Source organism: Xyrauchen texanus, chromosome 43 (genome assembly GCF_025860055.1).
Source record: "Xyrauchen texanus isolate HMW12.3.18 chromosome 43, RBS_HiC_50CHRs, whole genome shotgun sequence".
Taxonomy (NCBI): Eukaryota; Metazoa; Chordata; class Actinopteri; order Cypriniformes; family Catostomidae; genus Xyrauchen; species Xyrauchen texanus.
Genome location: NC_068318.1, coordinates 3,761,938 through 3,783,953, shown reverse-complemented (window position 1 = coordinate 3,783,953; position 22,016 = coordinate 3,761,938). Strand labels below are relative to the sequence as shown.

The following is a 22,016-nucleotide window of genomic DNA, read 5'->3' as shown; positions in this document are numbered from 1 at the left end:
AGTTGTAAATTTGGCTATAATGATATACAGAAAAGATTAGTAAGTGATTTTATCACACTAAAATCATGTTAAAACACATATTGTTTATGTCCTGTGTGTATACATTTGAAACGGTGAGTATTTTAATGTTTACAGATTGACCCCATTCCCTTCCATTGTAAGTGTCACACTGGAATACAGATTTTACCTTTTTTTTTTTAAGAAAATTAACTTTTGATAAGTTAGCAAACATTCACGATTCAGCTGAAATCAAAAATATTAGTCAAAAGAACTATGCACCTCACATTAACGAACTACTGCTATGGAGTCCAGTGAGAATAATTATGAAACAAGTCAACCTTTAGTGTTCCGTTTGAAGTAAATTAGGATCAAAATGTTTAAACAAGCTATTTAAAAAGACACTATCCTCATTTAGCAAGATATTTACAGTGCATCCGGAAAGTATTCACAGTGCTTCACTTTTTCCACATTGTGTTATGTTACAACCTTATTCCAAAATTGATTAAATTAATTATTTTCATCAATTCTACAAACAATACCCCATAATGACAACGTGAAAGAAGTTTGTTTGAAATCTTTAACAATTTTTAAATAATAAAAACAAAAAATTCACATGTACATAAGTATTCACAGCCTTTGCCATGATGCTCAAAATTATTTCCACTGATCATCCTTGAGATGTTTCTACAACTTGTGTTAAATTCAGTTGATTGGACGGGATTTGGAAAGGCACACACCTGTCTATTTAAGGTCCTATAGTTAACAGTGCATGTTAGAGCACAAACCAAGACAAGAAGTCCAATGAATTGTCTGTAGACCTCCAAGACAGGATATATTGAGGCACAGATCTGGGGAAGGGTACAGAAAAATGCCTGCAGCATTGAAGGTCCCAATGAGCAAAGTGCCTCCATCATCTGTAAATGGAAGAAGTTTGGAACCACAAGGACACTTCCTAGAGCTGGCCGCCCAACCAAACTGAGCGATCGGGGGAGAAGGGCCTTTGTCAGGGAGGTGACCAAGAACCTGTTGGTAAATCTGACAGAGCTCCAGCATTTCTCTGTGGAGAGAGGAGAACCTTCCAGAAGAACAAACATCTCTACAGCAGTCCACCAATCAGGCCTGTATGGTAGAGAGGCAAGACGGAAGCCACTCCTCAGTAAAAGGCACATGACAGCCCGCCTGGAGTTTGCCAAAAGGCCCCTGAAGGACTCTCAGACCATGAGAAACAAAATTCTCTGGTCTGATGAAACAAAGATTGAACTCTTTGCCCTGAATGGCAAGCATCATGTCTGGAGGAAACGAGGCACCGCTCATCACCTGGCCAATACCATCCCTACAGTGAAGCATGATGGTGGCAGCATTTTTCAGCGGCAGGAACTGGGAGACTAGTCAGGATCAAGGGAAAGATGAATGCAGCAATGTACAGAGATATCCTTGATGAAAACCTGCTCCAGAGCGCGCTGGACCTCAGACTGGGGCAAAGGTTTATCTTCCAACAGGACAACGATCCTAAGCACACAGCCAAGATAACAAAGGAGTGGCTATGGGACAACTCTGTGAATGTCCTTGAGTGGCCCAGCCAGAGCCCAGACTTGAACCTGATTGAACATCTCTGGAGAGATCTGAAAATGACTGTGCACCGACGCTCCCCATCCAACCTGATGGAGCTTGAGGGGTCCTGTAAAGAAGAATGGGAGAAACTGCCCAAAAATAGGTGTGCCAAGCTTGTAACATCATACACAAAAAGACTTGAGGCTGTAATTGGCACAAAGGTGCTTCAACAAAGTTTTGAGCAAAGGCTGTGAATACTTATGTAAATGTGATTTTTTATTTATTTTTAATTTGTAATAAATTTGCAAAGATTTCAAACAAACTTCTTTCATGTTGTAATTATGGGGTATTGTTTGTAGAATTTTGAGGAAAATATTGAATTTAATCCATTTTGGAATAATGCTGTAAAATAACAAAATGTGAAAAAAGTGAAGTGCTGTGAATATATATATATATATATATATATATATATATATATATATATATATATAACAAGTTATAGGACAGCAGCTTTGAACACTAATGTGATCAGGCTACTGTAAATAGAAGCTTCTCTTTCTGAGAGAGACCATATGTTGATGCAAACCTCCAAGTAAAACCCATTTCCTGTCTTGCATAAAGACCACATGATCCACAGTTGAAACACAAGTGAAGGACATGTGTTAAACTTTGAATATGTTTATTGCAGAACGATTGCTCAGATGTCACTTATTAAGCACTATGCCAGCAAGAATAAACTATGTTGCGAATAAAAAGCACGGTAATATAGTGGCAAGTCTTTTTTCAAACTGCCAGTACTTTCCTATATGAAGTCCTGTGGCGACTCTTGACCTGTATCAAGAGTAGATTCTGAAAGAAACATAATAAATGAATTCAGAAGTATTTTCACAGTAAAATGATGCTGATGTCTATGTTGCTGATGTGTTTAAGGCTCATTGGTGGGTGGTCTAAAGTAGAAGCCGTGGTATAATTGCTAACCGTATGAGGTAATTTCCTGCACCTTTGCTATTCAGGCGTTTGAGGTCAAGCGATTTCCTTTTTGGTATGTCTCACTTGATGTTCCTCAAACTGAACTGACAAACTTCGCACAGTTCCCTGGTAAGAGATCTTAGATCATGTCATACTTGTTCAACTGCCACTGCTCATGATGGTAAGTACCTATTATTTCTATCTAAAACACCAAAAATGATCATTTTCCTCATCCGTTTATTGACAACAGGCTCAATGATTTTAGTGTAACCCATACCGGGTGTCGAGTTTATTTACTATGAAACCACTAATTTAAAGTCTTTCCTCCTTATACAAACATAAATCATCCATTTCATTCAGAAATCAACCCCAGCGATTATCAGATTAGAACAATATTACTGAAGTTATGATGAACTGATCACTTCTAAAATTTGCTCAAAACAAATGTTTGCATTTTTACTTCATTGAGTAATCATGTGATGAAGTTATTCCAAAGCAATGTCCCCTAAGACGTAATACCAGGGCTGTTGAACTGACTAGTTCTAAACGCAGCTTTAATACATGTGTAAAATTTGGTTTTAAAACCCCTCCCAATGTTTTAATTTCATTGGTGTATTTTACCATGTTGTGTGCTGAGTTCTGCTGTGGCAGTGTGGCTATATGGGTAGTTGAAATGAAATAATTTTGGAAAGTTGGCGTGTCCTGTTCCATGTAAAACTATTTTAAACAGTACTAATGTATTTCAAGGATCTATAAATGTGGGGCTAACAATGAAGATGTCCATAACCCTTCTTGTTTGGTCAAAATATTATCTTGCTAGTCAGTTTGAAGGGTTACTGTTTTAATAAAACCTCAGGGGCTTTTTATGGCCATAGTCACGTGGTACATAGAACAAACATCTCTACGCCATACCCGTACTGACCAGGGCGGTATTTCTCAAAAGCATCATAAGCCTAAGTAGATCGTAGAAGCCATTGGCACCAATGGTCTCTATGATCAACTTAAAATAACATTCTTTTTGGGGAATCAAAGCCCTGGTTTACCAACATGTAAGCAAAGGTCAAGTGATCACTACACCATTAGAAACATTAAACTGTCTGGACATCTGCTCAGTAAAGCTTTCACCACCATGACATTTGGTGAGATTTGTTTTTAACTGCTATCCTTATTCACAGTAAAGTGAGTTCTCTGTACAGCAATGCGGATCTTCAGCAAACGGCTGTGCAAGTAAATGTCTCAGAATTCACTACAAAAACAAAGGGAAGGAAATGAGCTGATGAAGTTTCTATGTTTTATCTCCTTGCCTCAAGTGGCACTTGTAAAACAGGGGATAGCTTATCATATGTGAAGATCTGCTGACAAGAGTGTATCTCAAACACAGATCCATGGCTGAGCAGCACAGACAGCCATCTATACTCTATGTATGCACATCAAACTAATAGGTTTACTGTAATTTTAGGGTGAGTATCAGTTATAAACAAGTATGGAGAGAAGAAAGCGTGAGGAGACAGCAGAGGGCTCCACATCACACCAGCCAAAGTTATCAGGAGCCATGGCACTGAGGAACTTCACCATACCCAGGACTTCTGGAGAAGGTTTTCATAGGTTTTCACAACATGCAAATCAACAGCCCCTTTGAAACAACATTAAAGTTAAATAAATATGTAACAGACCAGGGCACTGTTATAAGATAAAGTCACTCTGGTGACGTAATGACAGTAAAACCGAATTGGCTTCAACCACAGTGCAGAGATATTTTTATTTAATTTATTTTGGACATTTCTGGGTTAATGCTAAAAGTTTTCTCTAGAGTGACATTTTGGTGTATTGCAGGATACATATCACTAGAATGATGTTTCCTTATGAGAGTGAACAATTTTGTGACGGTATATTAAGAATTCAAATTGTCTGGTAATGGTACTATTCAATCCAATATATTTCTGTTACATTTGTCGACTGTGCTAATTGACCTCTTTTTGTTGGATCAGTCCTTTTGGAGCATTGCCCAGAGGAGAGCCAAGATTACAGTCTCATTCGGTCAAAACTGAGAGATTCTAGGCTGGACATGAGTAAGGACCTAGCCACCACATGGCAGTGGAAAGATGCTTGTTTAGTACACAATGAGGAGCTTCTTAGAAAGTTCTCAGAGAAAAGGTAATTATCAGAATCTGTGCCCACAGAATTCAACAGCAAACTCCACAGATTTCAGTATAGTTGCAGGCCGGAGACCTCCAAATGTGGACGGGGTCTCCAAAAGAGGGTGGGGTTACTCCAAAATGGGGTTGCACCAGATCGAAAAGGGGGCGTCACTACCACTCACAGTTAGGTTTAGGGTAAGGGTTAGGTAAGGGCCTCCCTATACCTTTGCCGGCATTTTGGAGCTCCCGCCCCTTTTTGGAGCACTGCCTGCAGCTATACCCTTCTCCAAAATTAAGACTGAAAATTACATGACTGTGGCAACATTATGCCAATTGATATTGCAATTCATGACATGATTCATGACACATATAAATACTCTTCTAAACAGTTATGTTTTTTAAGGGATATGCTCTGTCGAGTTTGAAATAAACAAAGCCAACCACCCTATACTAAACCTTAAAACTAAACTAAACAATTAGTGTCATAAACTAAATGTAAAATGAAACTTTTTTAATGCTAAAATTACAACGTATCACCCTACAATTCATGCGCTACAGTAAAAGTGTTTAAATTTCCTAATGTAACATTGTGTGAGGAACAGTGCGAAAAATACGTGTTTATGAACTGATAATCTGCCATTTTACTAGTGGTTTGTGTGAAAGGGAATAAAAGTTATTGTTGTTGTAGCACCTCTAGTGTTCATTTCACCAGGAAACTGCCACAATATGTCAAATAAGCCATGGAAAAATCATTATGCAAAAAAGTAGTTATAGTAATGTTATCCAATAGGACCAGGTTAACAAAATTGGAACACCCATTATTCGCAAAGTTCAACACATTCATCTGCCCTTGCGGTGAGCTCAGTTGTTACATATGTTGGCTAATTTGATAATGCTTTTAGCTACAAATAAGAGTTTATTTTAAAGGGTTCATTCATCCAAAAATCTAAATTCTCTCATGATTTACTAACTTTTAAGCCATCCCATATGTGTATGACTTTCCTTCTTCAGAAGAACCGAAATGAAGATTTTTATAAGCAGATTTCAGCTCTGTTGTCCATGCAATGCAAGTGAACATGTGCCATCAGGCTGCTGGCTGTTTGACAGTCCAAAAGGCATATTTAGGCACATCACATGAGAGTTAGGTCATTTCAAACAGCAATTCTGTGCTGATCGGAAACAACAATTTAAAGTTAAATATGTTATAAATATCAGTTTGATTCTTACACCAACCTATCGATTTGCTTCAGAAGACATCTATTAAGAAAAGTCGTGTGGATTTCTTGTATGATGCCTAAATATGCCTTTTGGAACGTCAAACAGCCAAACCATTTATCTGCAGCGTATGGACAAACAGAGCTGAAATGGGCTTATACGATTTTCCATTTCATTTCTGTTGAAGAAGGAAAGTCATACACATCTGGGATGGCTTAAAGGCAAGTAAATCATGAGAGAATTTAACATTTTGGGTGAACTAACCTGTTAAAACAAAAGTTTTAACTAAAATGCATTATCTGTTGTTGCTTATTGGCTGATTATACAGGGCTGAGATGTGCGCTAAAGGAAGACATGGGAAAGAAATGGAAGAAACATTCTGTTTTATTGTTGCATCGGACCAAATGACAGCACAGATTTGTCAGCATGGTCTACGGGTTAGCAGCACAGTCCAACATGCTCTGGGAAAGCCATCACATGGAGTATATGTGTTTAGACATGTAGATGTTGCGTTGAAATCAACTACCAGCATATCAACAGCTAATAATCTGTTAATTTTCAAGGTTTGTTGAATGTTTCCTGTGTCTTATACAGTCCTGAGCATTGTTCTATCATGTGGAATGACAACTGTGAACATTTCTCCACTTTTGGTCTATAGGTTCTGTATGGAAAGGTGAAAAAAATTGCACAGAATTCAGATTTGAACAAAACACAGGATCCCACATTTAGCTTTGACTGTCACATGTTAAAAGAGGCAGTTTCCCATAGAGACAGACTCCACCAGCAAGTACTGGGTTCCTCTGTAAGTTGGTATCATCTTCTTTAGCATAGAACATTTTCAAATCAATTAAATCTGAAGTTCAACAGGAGTCATGATAAAACTTTTTATTTATAGGTTTTTCTCTTTGACTTTAATGGGAACCAGGAGCTCAATGAAAGACCCAGGCAGTGTGTACCCTATGCTGTAGTTTCATTTGTTTCTGCCAGCAGTGCCATTCTGACTTCACCTACAATCTCACCAATATCACCTTCTGCACTTCCTGTTGGCCCAGTGCATGGTAACATTGGCAGATCTGTTTATTAATACATCAAATACATGCCCAGTCATTATGCATTATGCAACATTATGTGTCTAATATTTCCTGTATAACTTTGACAAGGTATGTTTCCCTCTTACCCTGTAGAAACAGTAGACTGTTTCAAGGCATGTACTGTGGCTGAGAGAAGAGGCAATGAAGACACTGGAACCATTACATGTAAACATTTCGGCACACCAGTTTATTTAGTACCGGATTATACACCTCAGAATCCAGGAACAGAGGTTCTGTTTCAAAATATGGAAAACACTGTAAAATGGATTTCTGCCAGTCATGAATCAGTGCCAAAAGTGGATCGCACTGCTCTCTCTCAAAGTTTACTGGAAAAGGAAACATTCTCAAGTAATCAAAGACTAAATACTTTAAGTACAAATGAAGTATATGACAATGAATGTGACACAACACCTGGAAGTCTATCCAAGTCCACAGAAACAAACCAACAGACAAAGTACTCAAAGGCAGAGACAACATATTTCGCCTCAGGATTTGAAGGTAGACAATGCAAATCAGACCGCCAAAACCAGGAAGAAAATTGTGGGTTTGCTAGAACTGAGTCTGGTCCAAAAGAGCCATTAAACATGGACATGAAGAATGATCAAATAAATAAGTGTTTTTCTCTACAATCCTCAATGAACAACTGTGGGCATTCACTAAAGCAAAAAGCAGAAACATTGCCCTCAATGAAGTTATTCAAAATGAAATTCCAGAAATATTCTGCATACTTCAGACTGAATGAGGAACAGAGGCGTGAAAAGATCTGGTCACTAGAAAATATGTCACCAGAGCAAAAGCAAGCATTAATGGACCATGTACATTTCTATGAGGTTTATTATCACAAGTATAAGAAGGGATTGCTGTCTCAAAAGTACAGTGAGACACAGAAGGCCTCCAGATTGTGTGAAAGAGAAAATCTAATTTTACACACAACAGAGAATACATACAATCAGAATCCATCTAATGTGTGCCAAACAAAAACATATGGTGCAGCAAGTTTATCAGATAAAACAGATTTTACTCACAGGGAGAAGTGCATTGAGACCAAACATCCAGATAATCCAAAATCTAGCACTGTAATGCTTGTAGAAAAGAAGCTGGATCTTCTACCAGAGACACATCGGGACTATGTAGACCATCATGATGGTCTGGTTGAGTCTCCAGGAAAACTTTCAGAGCTAGCCTCAATGAATCACACACTTACAGACAAAAGATCTGATGCACAAATTGTGCAATCTGATCCCAAGCAATCCCAAGAGGCCATAACTAGCCACAGCATAGAAGGTAAGATTCATCTTGAGATTGTATGTCAAGGGGAAGTATCCACAAGTGTGATAGAGTCCTCTGTGATTGAATCTGCCCCAGGTGTTAACATTGTTGAGGGAACCCATCCCAAACAAGCTGTTACATATGCAAACAACATCACTGCTCTGGATATTGCAAGCTGTGTTGTAGTCTCTAGCTGTGGAGCATCAGAGGACTGTAGTCTCAACCCTGTTATGGCAGTAACACAAGAATTAAATGGGCAAAATCAAAAGAGGGATACTACATGTACTGAAGGCCCTAAAATATCTGGAGAGCTTGATATGGAAGACAACAATACTCACAGGGAATTGTACGCCAGACTTCAACTTGATCAGCTATTGCCAAGCAAAAATGGAAAGCATATTTTCTCTGCGAGAGCTTACCTCACACCAAGAGTTATGGGTAGACCTATGAATACCATGGCCAAGCCAGAGATTTACATCAAATATCACTGTAAAGACATGAAGTGCAGGGAAGATCTCAATGTCACTATAAAAGCCAACAAAACTGCCTATTCTAAACAAACACTTTCTCTGTCTGAACGCTTTTCAAAAAACAGAAGCCTTCAGAAGTGGGTGACTGGCCTCATGTCAAAATTCAGCAACAGCAAAATTATCCAAAACCCAGAGACCCAAATAGCCAGCAGTGAAGAACATAAGGAAACTGTAACCCGTAACTGTAAACTAATACAACTATTAGCACAAAGGTACAACAATGCTAAATTATATGCTAAATACAGAAGTTTGAGCAGACAAGGCAATAAGAATACATGTATCCAAAAACTAATTCGCTCTCTGAGGAGGACAAAATGTGTCAAGAAGAGACATTTTTGGAAAGAAAATAATTGCACGATGTCATCTGAGAGTTCCCACTCAGCAGTGCATGGTAAAGTCACATCAAACTCTTCAAATAGTCTGTCACATGCTTCTGATAAAGTCTTAACAGAAAGTAAAGATGATGAACCAGATCCAAATTTAGAAATAATGTCTCACACATCTCATGCAGACAGTGACAGACAATGGTTATACATTCAGGGTTGTCAAGAGGGTATTACTTGTAAAAGTCAACTCCAAGACCATTGTTCTCCAACCAAATCTGCTACTAACAAAGACCTGACACTGAAACCTACAGCACCACTTTCATTTGATTCAATCTACAGTAACAAGGAAAAACCGACAGAAGATATGCTCATGGTAGATGAAATGGAACAAGTTCAGATAGCCAAGAATAGCCCAAATCAAAACCAATCCTTGATGACATGTGCACGCATGTTGGACGATTCAAGGAAAGACTGTAGGAGTACAATCACATACGAAGGGAGCATGTCGCAGGAACTGATATCAGAGACTGAATCAGTTCCTTTAGGTGGGGCAGAGCATAACACAATGAAAAAATCAGTGGAGGACAATGTAAAAGCTACTAAGGGCTTGAGTTTAAAGGAATGTAAGGTATCAGGAACAAATAGTAATATGACCGAAAGCAATGCAATCAGAAGTCACACATCTAACCTCCAGAAAAACATGACTCCTGAACTCAAAAGGATGGATACTAACCATAATAAGATTAAGACAGAGACTGAGGTATCCATTCGTTGTGACAGTGCAATGGGTAATATAAAAAATAATGAGACAAATGGAAGTGTGGAAACATCCCTCAACTTTCAGAGATTTGACAAAGGAGAGATGCCAGCAAAGGCTTGCTGCAAAAATACCCCAAATAAGAATCTATCAACGTCGACTAACAGGTCTACTCACAGCAGTGCTTGGAGTATTGATACTGAGATCACAATGGCAAACAGTCAAGAGAAAGTGTTGTTTGGAGAGAAGTCATCAGATTCAAAGCATTGTGTTGTAGAGGCTTTCGAATGTACATCAGATAATGTTGTAGATCTCACTGCTGATGATCCAACTTCAAGTGGCAATGAAACAAATTTGTCTGGCATTTCCACTTCAAATACCAAACGTTCAAGCACTGTCACAATAGAGCAAAATGGTAATTTATCCAGACCAGAACAAAACAAAAACTGTGATGAAGACTCTCCTGAAACACAGCTCATTTCTAAACTAAGAGATTATTTGACCAAATTTGAGTCCACTGTTAAGAAACATGATACGGTGCATGAAGATCTGAAACAGAAACCAGTGGCATGGATAACCCTCGACAGTACGGCACATAAACAGCAATTAGCGGAAAAAGGCCAAAACAACATAGTGAATTTTCCCAATCTGATGCCTCAGGGTAGTGACTCCATTACAACAGACAATTCCAGAGAGTCCTCCAATAACTCTGCGCAAACTAGGATGATTCCTGGTATTGAACATGTTCCAACTGCAAACAATATTTACTTACTAGTGCCTGCTGGATCTAAGAGAGGCAGACGATCTTCTCAGACCAAAAGTACCAACCGGCTTGTATCAAAGAGTGCAAGAAGGGGCTTGGTGGCTAGTGACAGTCCTGACATCACTAGTTCACTAGACACAGTAAAAGATAACATTGGTCATCTTGCTTTGGCCCAGTTGAACAACAGGAATCCCGCTCCCACAGAAATCTCCATCAATACTCCCAGTGCAAAATTCTGGATGCAAAGTAAAAATACAATAGGGCAACAAAATCCCATCATATGCTCCCAAGACTCAGTGAACATGGACAGTTTATTTGAAAGAAAGACTCAAGCGAATCAATCTTTGGACACGATAGAAATAATTGATGATGGTAATGTGAGTAGTACATTTGCTGAGAGTGTGTACAGTGTCAATGACATTTCAAACACTCTTAAAATGGCAGATCAGACAATCTCATTAACTGAACTTGGATCTCTGCAATCTAAATGCAAGCGCATGCTACAACATTTCATCTCAAGTTTTGAAAAAGATCAGAAAGTTAAATTCAAACAATCTTTTGTTTCAAGACATCTCATCTTTGAACAATATTTAGACCATCCGCCTGCACAAGTAGACCTGAAGTACGAAGCGGTGAACTCTTACTTGGAGTTGCAGATGATGATGGAAACATGGCAGTTTGTTGATAACAAAATCAACTTTCTGAGTGGAAAACCTACCTTTAGGAGTTTGCTTTACTATGATCCATCCCTTTATGGTGAACTCTACAAGGGGGAGGTCGGCTTTCAGCAGCAGTCATCTTTGTTTGCTTCTTTTCAAAAGATCCTGGTGCAGGAGGGCTACAGTAAACTGCAGGAATACTACATTGCTGTATCCTCTCTGCACCAAAAGCTCCATGCAGCCTCTGATGCATCTTACTACATGTATCTGAAAAGCAAGCGTGAGCTGCTGGAGGTAGAAGCGGTGCTCAGAAATCCACGTGATGTTAATAGCTTCTTTTTATCTGTACCATTGGCTGCTATGATCAACTTTGGAGACAATTTGGAAAATTTGGAAAAGGTCCACAAATTATTAATTACTTTTGTGGAAACACCATCGGATCTGTTGACAGGGACTTTTGATGAGGGCAAAGCAGAGCATCTGTCTATCATGTGCAGATATCTCCAAGAAAAAGCCTTTTTTATTAGATCCTGCAAAGAAATGGTCAGCAAAGTGCCATGGTTTGGAATAGAGCACCTTCTTTATGATGCCTCTAAGGTTCTTATATGGCAAGACATGGAGCAAGGTGTGCCAAGTGAAGTTCTCAAGAAGTATAAGAGTTCAAACCCACAAATTATTCTTGGGGTGACAGAGTCTGGCATCACTCTTATGAACAAAGTGGAGCAGCCTCCTCCATCCATGTTTGCAGCAGAGACCCCAGCACATAAACAAATCAATGCTGCTCGGAAACACAAAGGTTTACAATTATTGATGTCCCCTCAACCCACTGTTGGACAGGTAAGGTTTCGGTATAGTCGCTCTTCATATGTGAAAATTAAAGAATGGCAGGATTTTAATCATTTTATTTAATTTCTTTCTACTTGGTAAGAAAGAACAAAATATTGTGTGTCTTTCAATAAGTCTCTAAATGTATATTTATAATCCTAGAGCCTAAATGCTGAAAAGGAGGCTGCTTACAAAATGGCTAAAAGGAGGTAGGAGTTACGTCTGTACTATTGAATTTGAATATCAAATGCTCATACGTTATGTCAAATCATCAAATGCTTCTTATTTATCAGAAATCCTGAAATCTGTTGGTTATACATTTTCTCTAATTTCCCAGGGTATCTCATCCACCCATAACACCATGTAATATAAATAACAATGAAGTGAATCCACTATTCAAAATGAATCCTGCAACCCACATTGAGAACCCAACTCCTTACAAAGCTCTTCCTCAAAAACCCAGTCAAGTGCACTGGGGAAAGGTTGGCAGTACTGCCGTAGATTGGAATGCACCAAACTTAATGCCACCTTCAATATCTCATGCACACTCTGAAATAAGGTCTTTTCTCCTGTCTAAGAAACGAGTGTCTTTATCTCGCTTTGATCAGAGGACAGCTTCAGCAGACATTCAGAGAGCACAGAGGCCTTCCACTTCGGCTCCCCAAGCAACTTTACCAGGAGACTCTGGTGTTAAGCATACGAGGATTGAGAGTGTGAAACATCAGCAAATTTGCACTTCACATTGTCCTGTGCTCTCAAAAGATCAAGTAAACCAGTTCACTTTAGCCACGACACAGCCCTATAGCTTACCACATTTTCCTTTAAATACAACTTCTGTTCCTCCTCCATCTCTCTCACTCAAGGCATTTCCAAACACTATGATGCATGTCCCTGTGCCTGGCACGATTACAGCAATTAATTACCCCTACTTCCTTTTGAATGGACAAACATACACCACAAGCTCCACTGCAGCCTTTTACCCTGATACTAGATAAGATCCTAATGCCATTTAGGACTAACGTACTACCAGCTTTAATTTAACTTTTTGAGTCTATTTTAGTTAAATGGATATTTTTCAATAAATAATATTTTATAGCCCTACCTTTTTCTAGAATACCACTAGTTCATTTGTACCTGCTACTTTTAACTAGTGTACTGTATATATCAAACGCATACAGTATTTACATCTAAAACTGTCTGCGTATATATACCTGTTCAAAGAACTGATGTTCATTGTTGTATTTATTGCAAATCAAGATTCACAAGATTTGTTTTCTACTACAAGTAAATGTAAATAAAGAAAGAAATGTATAATTTTACACATTTTGTAGCAGAATTGTCCTTCATTATACTGGCTATTACTGCATCATTACATTCACACAAAACACACTGTTTGTGCACTCTAACACATTAGAGAGTTTGGTCTACCCATGAGTCTATATTAAATAAATACTATACTATAGTTAAAAATACAGTTGTATAATAACTAATATAATATAATTTTATAATAGTATAATAAAGTTATTTTCCAACAATGTCGTTATCTTAAATAATGTTAGGGATTTTAAGCTGGAAGTAAACTCAACCACCAAGAAACGCAAATCATTAAGCAATAGAAGGAGCAAAAAAAAAAAAATGGCCATTTACTGTAAAATAACAAGGGAAGTGTTTCTTGTAGTGTTAAAGACAACCTACTGTCAGAAGAGTTTATACTCTTGTACGATATTACTCTAAATTCTAGATATGATTATTAATATTATTGATATTATTGATTACTGAAGTCTATTCTAAAATGCTACTCCATTTTCACTACAAATATGCAGTCTCCTTTGAGATCATGATTTGAAGATTGATTAGCCCTTCCTTGCACTTGATGCATGCATAACAAATAACAAATCTTTGGTTGAAATATACTTTTAATTAGCTGACAACGTGTGTGGTCATGTAACTGCTTTTAAACATAGATTCGATTGTTGATTAAATGGGGATTAGATTACCCCGATCTCATGTTGCATGTAAACACCTTCACCGGCATTCTTACTGGCTAGTCAATGTGACCAGGTGTTGTGCACATGCCTGTTTATGATTTTATGTCAAAAGCAGAGAATAATGATTTTAAATCTAATGTAAATGCTTTTCTATGTTGTCTGTTATTTTTGTTTTTATTAAGCAGATTTTTGGTACTGGTACTTATCTTTGGGGGCCCATATGTGACAGACCATAATCACCTGGGAAATAAATCAATCAAGTGATGAATCAATAAATGAACTGATAAATTGATAAATCAATTGAGAAATCAGTCATAAACATAATTTGATAAATCAATAGATAAATCAATAACTCAATTAAGAAATCACTTTGTGAAAATATTTTGACAATTTGATAACCAAAAAAATTATAATTTTGTAAAAAGCAAATAAAAAATACAATATTCCTTTTAATTATTGACAATATAGAAATTATGATTACATTTATTTATTATTTATTATATGATTATGGAGTGATTGATAGCTGTATTTTTAATTTGCCTATTGCTTTTTTTATTATCTATTATTTAATCGATTTTCCACTGAGAAAGGAAGGGGCAGTGCCTAATTTGCTGTCACCACTCATTGCCCAGATGTTACAGAAGCAGTCATTGGCAGATGCTCGTTGATTGCCTTTCATGCCATTCTCACATAATTAATGTTTAAGCCATCAAGTAGAATGTCTGGCTTGTCCTGTCTTATAAGAGAAGTAGCTGACTAACTGGAGAGTTTGAATTCTGTATGGCCTTCAGAACCAACTGAACACTTTACATGAAATCCTGTAGATGGTAGGTTACTGGTGGCTGAAATGCAGACTTGCGTTACTCATGGTTTAAAAGCAAAGGACATTGTGAGCATAATTCTTCATGACCATAAAAACACTGAAATGCATGCATGAATTGTGTACAGCAGGAGAGTTAACCCTGCTCAAGGAGAGCCACCTTGAGACATGTCTATCTGCAGAGCCAAAGTGCTGTTTTAATGGGATTCTATAGACGGTTTTATCTGGACGCACGCGCATTGCCAGGGTTACGCGCTGGCCCGAAGTTAACTTCCGGTCTGTGTTTGTTTATCGGTAACAAAGTATGGCGCCGACTACAAACGCAGTTAAAATTAAGGTGATGAGTAGACTGAAGTTGGGCTCAGGTTGTTGTGCTGTGGGATGCAACCTGACCTCTGGAACAAATACCTTATCGAAAATAAAAATGTTTCGGTTTCCTAAAAACGAAGGGAGACGGCGAGCATGGATCACCGCTGTGCGAAGAGAGGCTTGGCAGCCAGGCAAGAATTCAAGGATCTGTAGCACTCACTTCGTTACAGGTAACAAACTCATGATAAGCAACAGATAATAGCTAGCTGACCAGTAACAAGCCTGCAATAGTTATGTATTAACTAAATTGATTACTACATACGTAGCTAACATTGTATACATTCATTTTACACAGTAACGTTAGCCCAATGTTGTAGTTGATACGCTTTAGTTATGATTTAAACTAGCGTTATGATACCTGATATCTATCAAACATAAGAGCCATAATGTTTTTCCATCAATGCTTTACAAATAACCTACATTATTTAACTAACAGTCGCCTTTGGCTTGTTCCCTGGGGACATAAATACAATAATGCTGAATAAAGCTCTTCTAATGAAGCTTTAAATGAAGTACTAAATATGGACTTTTACTACATTTTCACTGATATATTTTATCTGTTAAGCAGCTTTAAAACGATGTGCATTGTGAAATAAATTTGACTTTGACCTAATTTCATTGTACTAGTAGGCTACTATTATTTTTTAAATCAATAAGTTGTAATCAATATCATAGAAATGCACATGAAACCAGAAAAGTTATGGATTATGCCAAGCATGTATGTATGATGCTTAGCAAGGTGCAATACTGTCAACACAAACTGTTTCTGTCTTTATTTTAGGTGCACCATCAGTGGACCCATGCCATCCAGATTATGTTCCATCAATTTTCGCTCATAAAAACACCATTGATGGTTCACAGAAGTTGGAGCGATACCAGAGGAGACAGAGGAGACCATCTGTGGTTGAGTCTATGGATTCACATTCCTTAGAGGTCACCCATGCTGACCCTGAAGAAGGATGCACTGCTGTGGGTACAGATCTGTCAATGGCAGACATTGACCAGCTACAAAATGAAAATGTTGAATTAAAAAGAAAAATGGCTTCAATGGAGAAGAAACTGCAATCTCAAGAAAAACGACTACAAGATCATATGTTTGGCAGTCCGTCCGATTTTATTTTAAATGATGACAAGCACACTCATTTTTACACTGGTCTACCATCTGCTTCTGTGTTCTTCACCCTCCTCACTTACCTGACAACAACATGTAACGCATCATCAACCATACTTACCCTTCCCGAGCAGTTTCTTGTGGTCCTGATGAAGCTTCGCCTAGGCTTAACTCATCAAGACCTCGCTTTTCGCTTCAGAGTGAGTTGTGGAACTGTCTCAAACATCTTTCATGAATGGCTCGATGTAATGGCTAAAGAGTTACAATGCCTTGTCCGGTGGCCATCCAGGAAAGATATCAGAAGAAATCTCCCCACCCTCTTCAAGACTACAGGTTTCCAACAAAAAAGATGTACAATAGACTGTACTGAAGTGTTCATTGAGAGGCCAACTAGTTTGCAAACGTGGGCAGTCACATACTCCCACTACAAATCACATAATACTGTGAAGTTCCTTGTTGGTATTAGTCCAACAGGAGCTATTACATTTCTATCAAAAGTATGGGGTGGTCGTGCTAGTGACAAGGTTATAACAAAAAATTCAGGGTTAATTGACCTTCTTGAACAAGGAGACCATGTAATGGCTGATCGAGGCTTCAATTTTCCTGAATATTTTGCCACCAAATTTGTTCGTCTTCTTGTACCAGCATCTACAAAGGGAAGAAAACAATTGACAGGATTAGAGGTGACATACTCTAGAAAAATGTCCCGAGTGAGAATCCACGTGGAAAGGGCCATAGGAAAACTGAAGACATTCAGAATTCTGCGGAACACCCGGCCAGTCAGTATGGTCAAACGGAGAAATGATAACAGTCTTTGCACAATAGATAAAATATTAATTGTTTGTGCAGCACTTTCAAATCTGGGGAAACCACTTGTACCAAAATAAAGCAGGACTTAACCACAACTTAAAGGGATAGTTCACCTAATAACCCTCATGCCGTTCCAAACCTGCAAGACCTTTGTTCATCTTTGGAACACAAATTAAGCTATTTTTAATTACTTAGGCTGTCAATGGAGGGACAGAAAGCTCCCGGATTTCATCAAAAATGTGTTCTGAAGATGATCAAAGGTCTTACAGGTTTGGAACGAAATGAGGGAGAGAAATTAATTACTTTTTTTATTATTAAATATATTAAAATACCAAACACATGCATTGATATTTGTAGTGTTGCACTTGTATCACAATGTTTCACATGGATTTTAATTATAAAATGAAATGATATATTCAGTAATGAACACCAACAACTATTGAGTAACTGATTTATTGACTGATGAATAAAGTACTATAGAATATGATTTCCGTTTTTAATGTATTTATGTATTTGATGTAAAAAGTGAAAAAGCTTGCTGCTCAAAAAGGCATTAACAACCTATGCTTTAAGAAAAATAACTATTTTTCTTGTAAAACTGATTTCAGATCAGCACTATAAAGTTGCTTTTGAGACAATGTTCATGTAGCTGTCACTCAACTGCAGTCTTCCCTCTACAAATGCATCCACAACTTTTGACAGCATGTGTTTAAAGTAAAAGCTACGTAGCCTTTGCATATATTTGGAGACAAAACTATTGTCATAAGGCACATCAAGTTCCAGGTGCTGTACTGGGGTCCAAATAAAAACGTTTGCCTCAAAATATTGTTGAACGGGTCTGGTAGTGTAACGTTGTCACATTTAAGTTTGGCCAAGTAACGGCTCTTTTCTTCTATTGGTAGTCCCAAATAATACTGGCTAGACATACTTGCGTGTTTCTTTTACTGTCTATGGGTTCTACAGATGAACTCTGTTGTTATTGATTCTACTGGAAGTTAAGTTTGGGCCACTAAAGCGCGCATGCGCAGTAACGTTTGTTTATGTTGTTGCCGTTGAAACCGTCTATAGTGTTTCCCTCTAAGTATACATTTCAAATGTATACTTTTGTAAATGTTGCTTTAAAACCAAAACATACTTCCCGAACGTAAGCAGATGCGAGCTGTTGGCCAATGCGTGGTCCCATTGTACATACATTATGTTCGCTCTTGTGTTGCTCTGGCAGTTTCAAACCTCAGACCACAAGAGGGAGGCAATAGATATTTTTGCCATGACCACAAAACCGGTGCTGCATAACAAACCATGAAAATGCTGCCTTCAGAGGCAGGATGAAAATAGGGTGCTTTTCAAACTGTTTGGACAACACATTCTCACCCCAACTCGTCACATACGGACGCTCGGGCAGTTTTGTCACTTATTGACGCGCCGGGTATACCTTTGGCTTCATTTTTCAACGCGCAGGGTAGTCCAATAGACTTCTATGTATCTCTGAACCGGAGCGTGTAGCGTTGAAATTTCACGTCTTGGGTAAGCTCACGCCGCGAATGGGTCGAGAGTCGAGACTGCAATAAATTAAAATAAAAAGGAATAGGCTACAATGGCCCTCCAACTGTTTTTTGATGTTTAAAAACCCGGACACATTGTAAAATGACGCCATTCTATGTATCTCTGAACCGGAGCGTGTAGCGTTGAAATTTCACGTCTTGGGTAAGCTCACGCCGCGAATGGGTTGAGAGTCGAGACTGCAATAAATAAAAATAAAAAGGAATAGGCTACAATGGCCCTCCAACTGTTTTTTTATGTTTCAAAACCGGACGCGTCGTAAAATGACGACAAAGGTACACCCAGCGCGTCAATAAGTGACGTCAAGGGGTCTTGCCCGAGCATCCATATGTGACGAGTTGGGGTGTGAGAATGTGTTGCAACGGAGACCAGTTTCCTTAAGCGTTCCATTCATTCAAAACAGCTGTTGAATAATCAATTAACTGATTAAGCTGCCTGCCTAAGTTATCGGATGCAGCCCGGATGTGGTAGATAGTTGATAGTTGAGGAGTGGGAAGAGACATGGAGAAAAATCAATTTAGTTTGAATGGACTGTTCAGTGCCCCGGCAGGAGGGAACAGAGGTTACATCAGTAACCAAGACTTTCCCTGTTTGTCACTCACTCAGTGTTGTGTCGATGTAGTGAAACTAAGGGTTCCTATACAAAACGGCACAGGCGATGAACCGTGTCACGAGGTATGGAGGAGCGGACATGGGCAAACTGCTGCGTGCCTCGCAGGGAGCACTCGGCCACGTTGTGATCTTCCAGCGAGTTAAAAAAGGTACCTCCCTGGTCCCGTTAAGGGTGGGAGGAGGCACTTACCCGAGGAGGCTACAGGCAGTGGCCTTTCCTGATTTTTGTTTTAAGCAATTTACCGCCAAGCACCTGATAGAATAGCGCTGGGAAAGTGCCCTCGCCAGGAACGAGACTACTACAGAGACCACAACCTACCGGAGGGAGGTTAACATGTGTAGAATACCTCACATGGACTTACTGACCGGGAAGTTCACATATGGAATGAAACCCCTGGGGAGGGCCCTATCTATGGAGAGCGAAGCTCTGTCGAAGGGAAGACACAGGGTTCACAGAGGGGAAACAGAACAGTGGAAATACATCATACGGGATTACCAATGAAGGAATGACCACGTATGGAGCACTGAACCCAAGTACACAGGCTCACCTGAATAGGGCCATACCACGAGTACCGGACCTGGCGCCATTACTCCTCCGCCAATTTCGCTACTGGACAGTGCTTAAGCAATCGAGAAGGTGTCCACCAGTTGCAGGGAACTGTTGTTGACAAGATAGCACACATTATCACCTCGAAAGGGGAAAGGCGCTAAAGAAAGCGATACACCCAACCAGCTGCCTGACCTTACCTGTTGGTACCCCGTAACACTCGGGCCGAAACCGGTTCTATGTGGAGGTTGTAGAACCTCGCAAAGGTATTGGGTGTAGCCCAACCTGCTGCTCTGTGCCCAGGAGGACGCAACACCTCTGGTGGAGTGTGCCCAAAATCCCAAATGGGCAAGGCAGTTCTTGTGATTGGTAAGCCAAAGATTTGGCATCCACAATCCAGTGAGCCAGCCTCTGGAGACAGCTTCCCCCTTCTGCTGTCCTCCAAAACCGACAAAGAGCTGCTGAGAGCATCTAAAGCTCTGTGTGCGGTCCAGATAGAGGCACAGGGCGTGAACTGGACACAGTAATGATAAGGCCGGGTCTTCCCCCTCTGAAGGGAGCACTGAAGGGAGCACTGACCGTGCCTCCTTGGACTGCCTGTCTGCCCCCTGTGCCTCCTTGGACTGTCTGTCTGCTCTCTGTGCCCCCTTGGACTGTCTGTCTCGTGCCCCTTTGGACTGTCTGTTTGCCCCTTGTGATCCCTTGGTCTGTCTGTTTGCCCCTTGTTCTCCCTTGGTCTGTCTGTTTGCCCCTTGTGCTCCCTTGGTCTGTCTGTTTGCCCCTTGTGCTCCCTTGTTCTGTCTGTTTGCCCCCCCCCCCTCCTTGGACGATTTTTGTTTTCTTTGAGTATTCCCTTTGTGTTTTTTTTCTGAGGAGCGTATGGAAGCCGCTCCTTTGAGGGGGGGGGGTTATGTCAGGATTCCCTTGTTGTCTGCCCTGTGTTTCACTAGTCTTTGTCTCTAACTCCCACTCCCTTTGTAAAAACTACACTTCCCATGATTCCCGGCCCTCGTCACTGCCAGCCCTGTGTCATTGTGCTCACCTGATCGTCGTTTGTCATCATCATGTCTCCTGTGTATTTAAACCCTGCTGTTTCTCCATTCCCCTGTCGATTGTTGATGTTTGTGGACGCCTGTCTCCGTGCTCTTCCTATTTTTATCCTGCCGGTTCAACCTTTCATGTTTCCTGTGTTTATGTTTTATTTCCCCATTGTGGGTATTTCCTTTGTTTTTGTTTTGTCCGTTCAGTTTTCACCGTCTCCAAATAAATTACACTGCATTTAGATCCAACCCCTTGTCTGCCTCCTCCTGCATCGTAACATATGTTTACTTGCTTCTGCAATATTTAATATATACTCTGCATAGTAGATGCATGCATATAGACAATTTAGGGCAGTTAGCAGTTACACTTGACATGGTTGTAGATCCGTTCATCCTCAAAAAGTTAGAAGCTCTCTGTATAAGATATACATTTAGAAAATGTTGCTGCTAACTGCTGAAAATTATCTATGCATGCATACACACAGAAAATAACATATATAATATCAGTAAATAGGCTATTGTTCTATTTTCAACCATAACCTTACATTTTCAGGTCTCTGGCTATTGCTAGTCAGGCGCAACCAAATTAGCCAAGTGCAGCACTTTTATAAATCCCGCTGTAACGTTTTCAATGGAAAGGAGGAGGCGAGAACCGGCTTGACAATGTAAATAATATTTTAATTAACAACTTAAACAAAAGACAAACACACACACATGACGTACATGTCCGAAAACAATCTCTCTCTCCTGCACGATCCTCTGCAGTCGACCTTTATCCCTCTCGGAGGCTTGATTAGCCTAATACGGGACCGGTTGTGTAGGATCACGACCCGGCCCCGCCCTCCGCCCTGCCACACCCACCTACTGGTGTTTGATTGACATCCTCTCATTAGCCTGTTGTGTGAAGGAAAAAAAAATACAGAACTACAATCAGAAATAAATGAATAATACAAGAAATATAGAAAAAGAAATCAACATTACATTTTGTATTTCCTTTAACATGTTTGTATTTGCCCAACCACTTATTTGTTTTATATTGTATTATTTTGTTTGAATTTATTTATTA

General features: G+C 39.4%; 2 protein-coding genes across 2 annotated transcripts; both read left to right on the top strand.

Annotated features, from left to right (window-relative positions):
* Positions 1 to 2,658: 2,658 nt before the first annotated feature.
* LOC127635495 (uncharacterized) lies at positions 2,659 to 13,412 on the top strand. Its single transcript, XM_052115585.1, has 10 exons — positions 2,659 to 2,701; positions 3,980 to 4,115; positions 4,509 to 4,674; positions 6,202 to 6,436; positions 6,532 to 6,675; positions 6,769 to 6,931; positions 7,058 to 12,105; positions 12,256 to 12,302; positions 12,431 to 12,575; positions 12,672 to 13,412. The coding sequence occupies exons 2-10, from the start codon at positions 4,004 to 4,006 to the stop codon at positions 13,086 to 13,088; spliced, it is 6,477 nt and encodes a 2,158-aa protein (XP_051971545.1). The 5' UTR covers positions 2,659 to 2,701; positions 3,980 to 4,003; the 3' UTR covers positions 13,089 to 13,412.
* Positions 13,413 to 15,195: 1,783 nt separating this feature from the next.
* LOC127635458 (uncharacterized) lies at positions 15,196 to 17,620 on the top strand. Its single transcript, XM_052115533.1, has 2 exons — positions 15,196 to 15,440; positions 16,052 to 17,620. Exons 1-2 carry the CDS (start codon positions 15,206 to 15,208, stop codon positions 17,266 to 17,268), a joined length of 1,452 nt encoding a protein of 483 aa, XP_051971493.1. The 5' UTR covers positions 15,196 to 15,205; the 3' UTR covers positions 17,269 to 17,620.
* Positions 17,621 to 22,016: the final 4,396 nt, after the last annotated feature.

Bases quoted from the DNA above. Each gene is read 5' to 3' on its own strand.
- LOC127635458 (XM_052115533.1), top strand. From the start codon at position 15,206: ATGGCGCCGACTACAAACGCAGTTAAAATTAAGGTGATGAGTAGACTG. The intron at 15,441-16,051 runs GTAACAAACTCA...TCTTTATTTTAG, and splicing joins TAGCACTCACTTCGTTACAG to GTGCACCATCAGTGGACCCA.
- LOC127635495 (XM_052115585.1), top strand. From the start codon at position 4,004: ATGGAGAGAAGAAAGCGTGAGGAGACAGCAGAGGGCTCCACATCACAC. The intron at 6,437-6,531 runs GTTTGTTGAATG...TTTGGTCTATAG, and splicing joins ATAATCTGTTAATTTTCAAG to GTTCTGTATGGAAAGGTGAA. The intron at 6,932-7,057 runs GTAACATTGGCA...CTTACCCTGTAG, and splicing joins TCCTGTTGGCCCAGTGCATG to AAACAGTAGACTGTTTCAAG.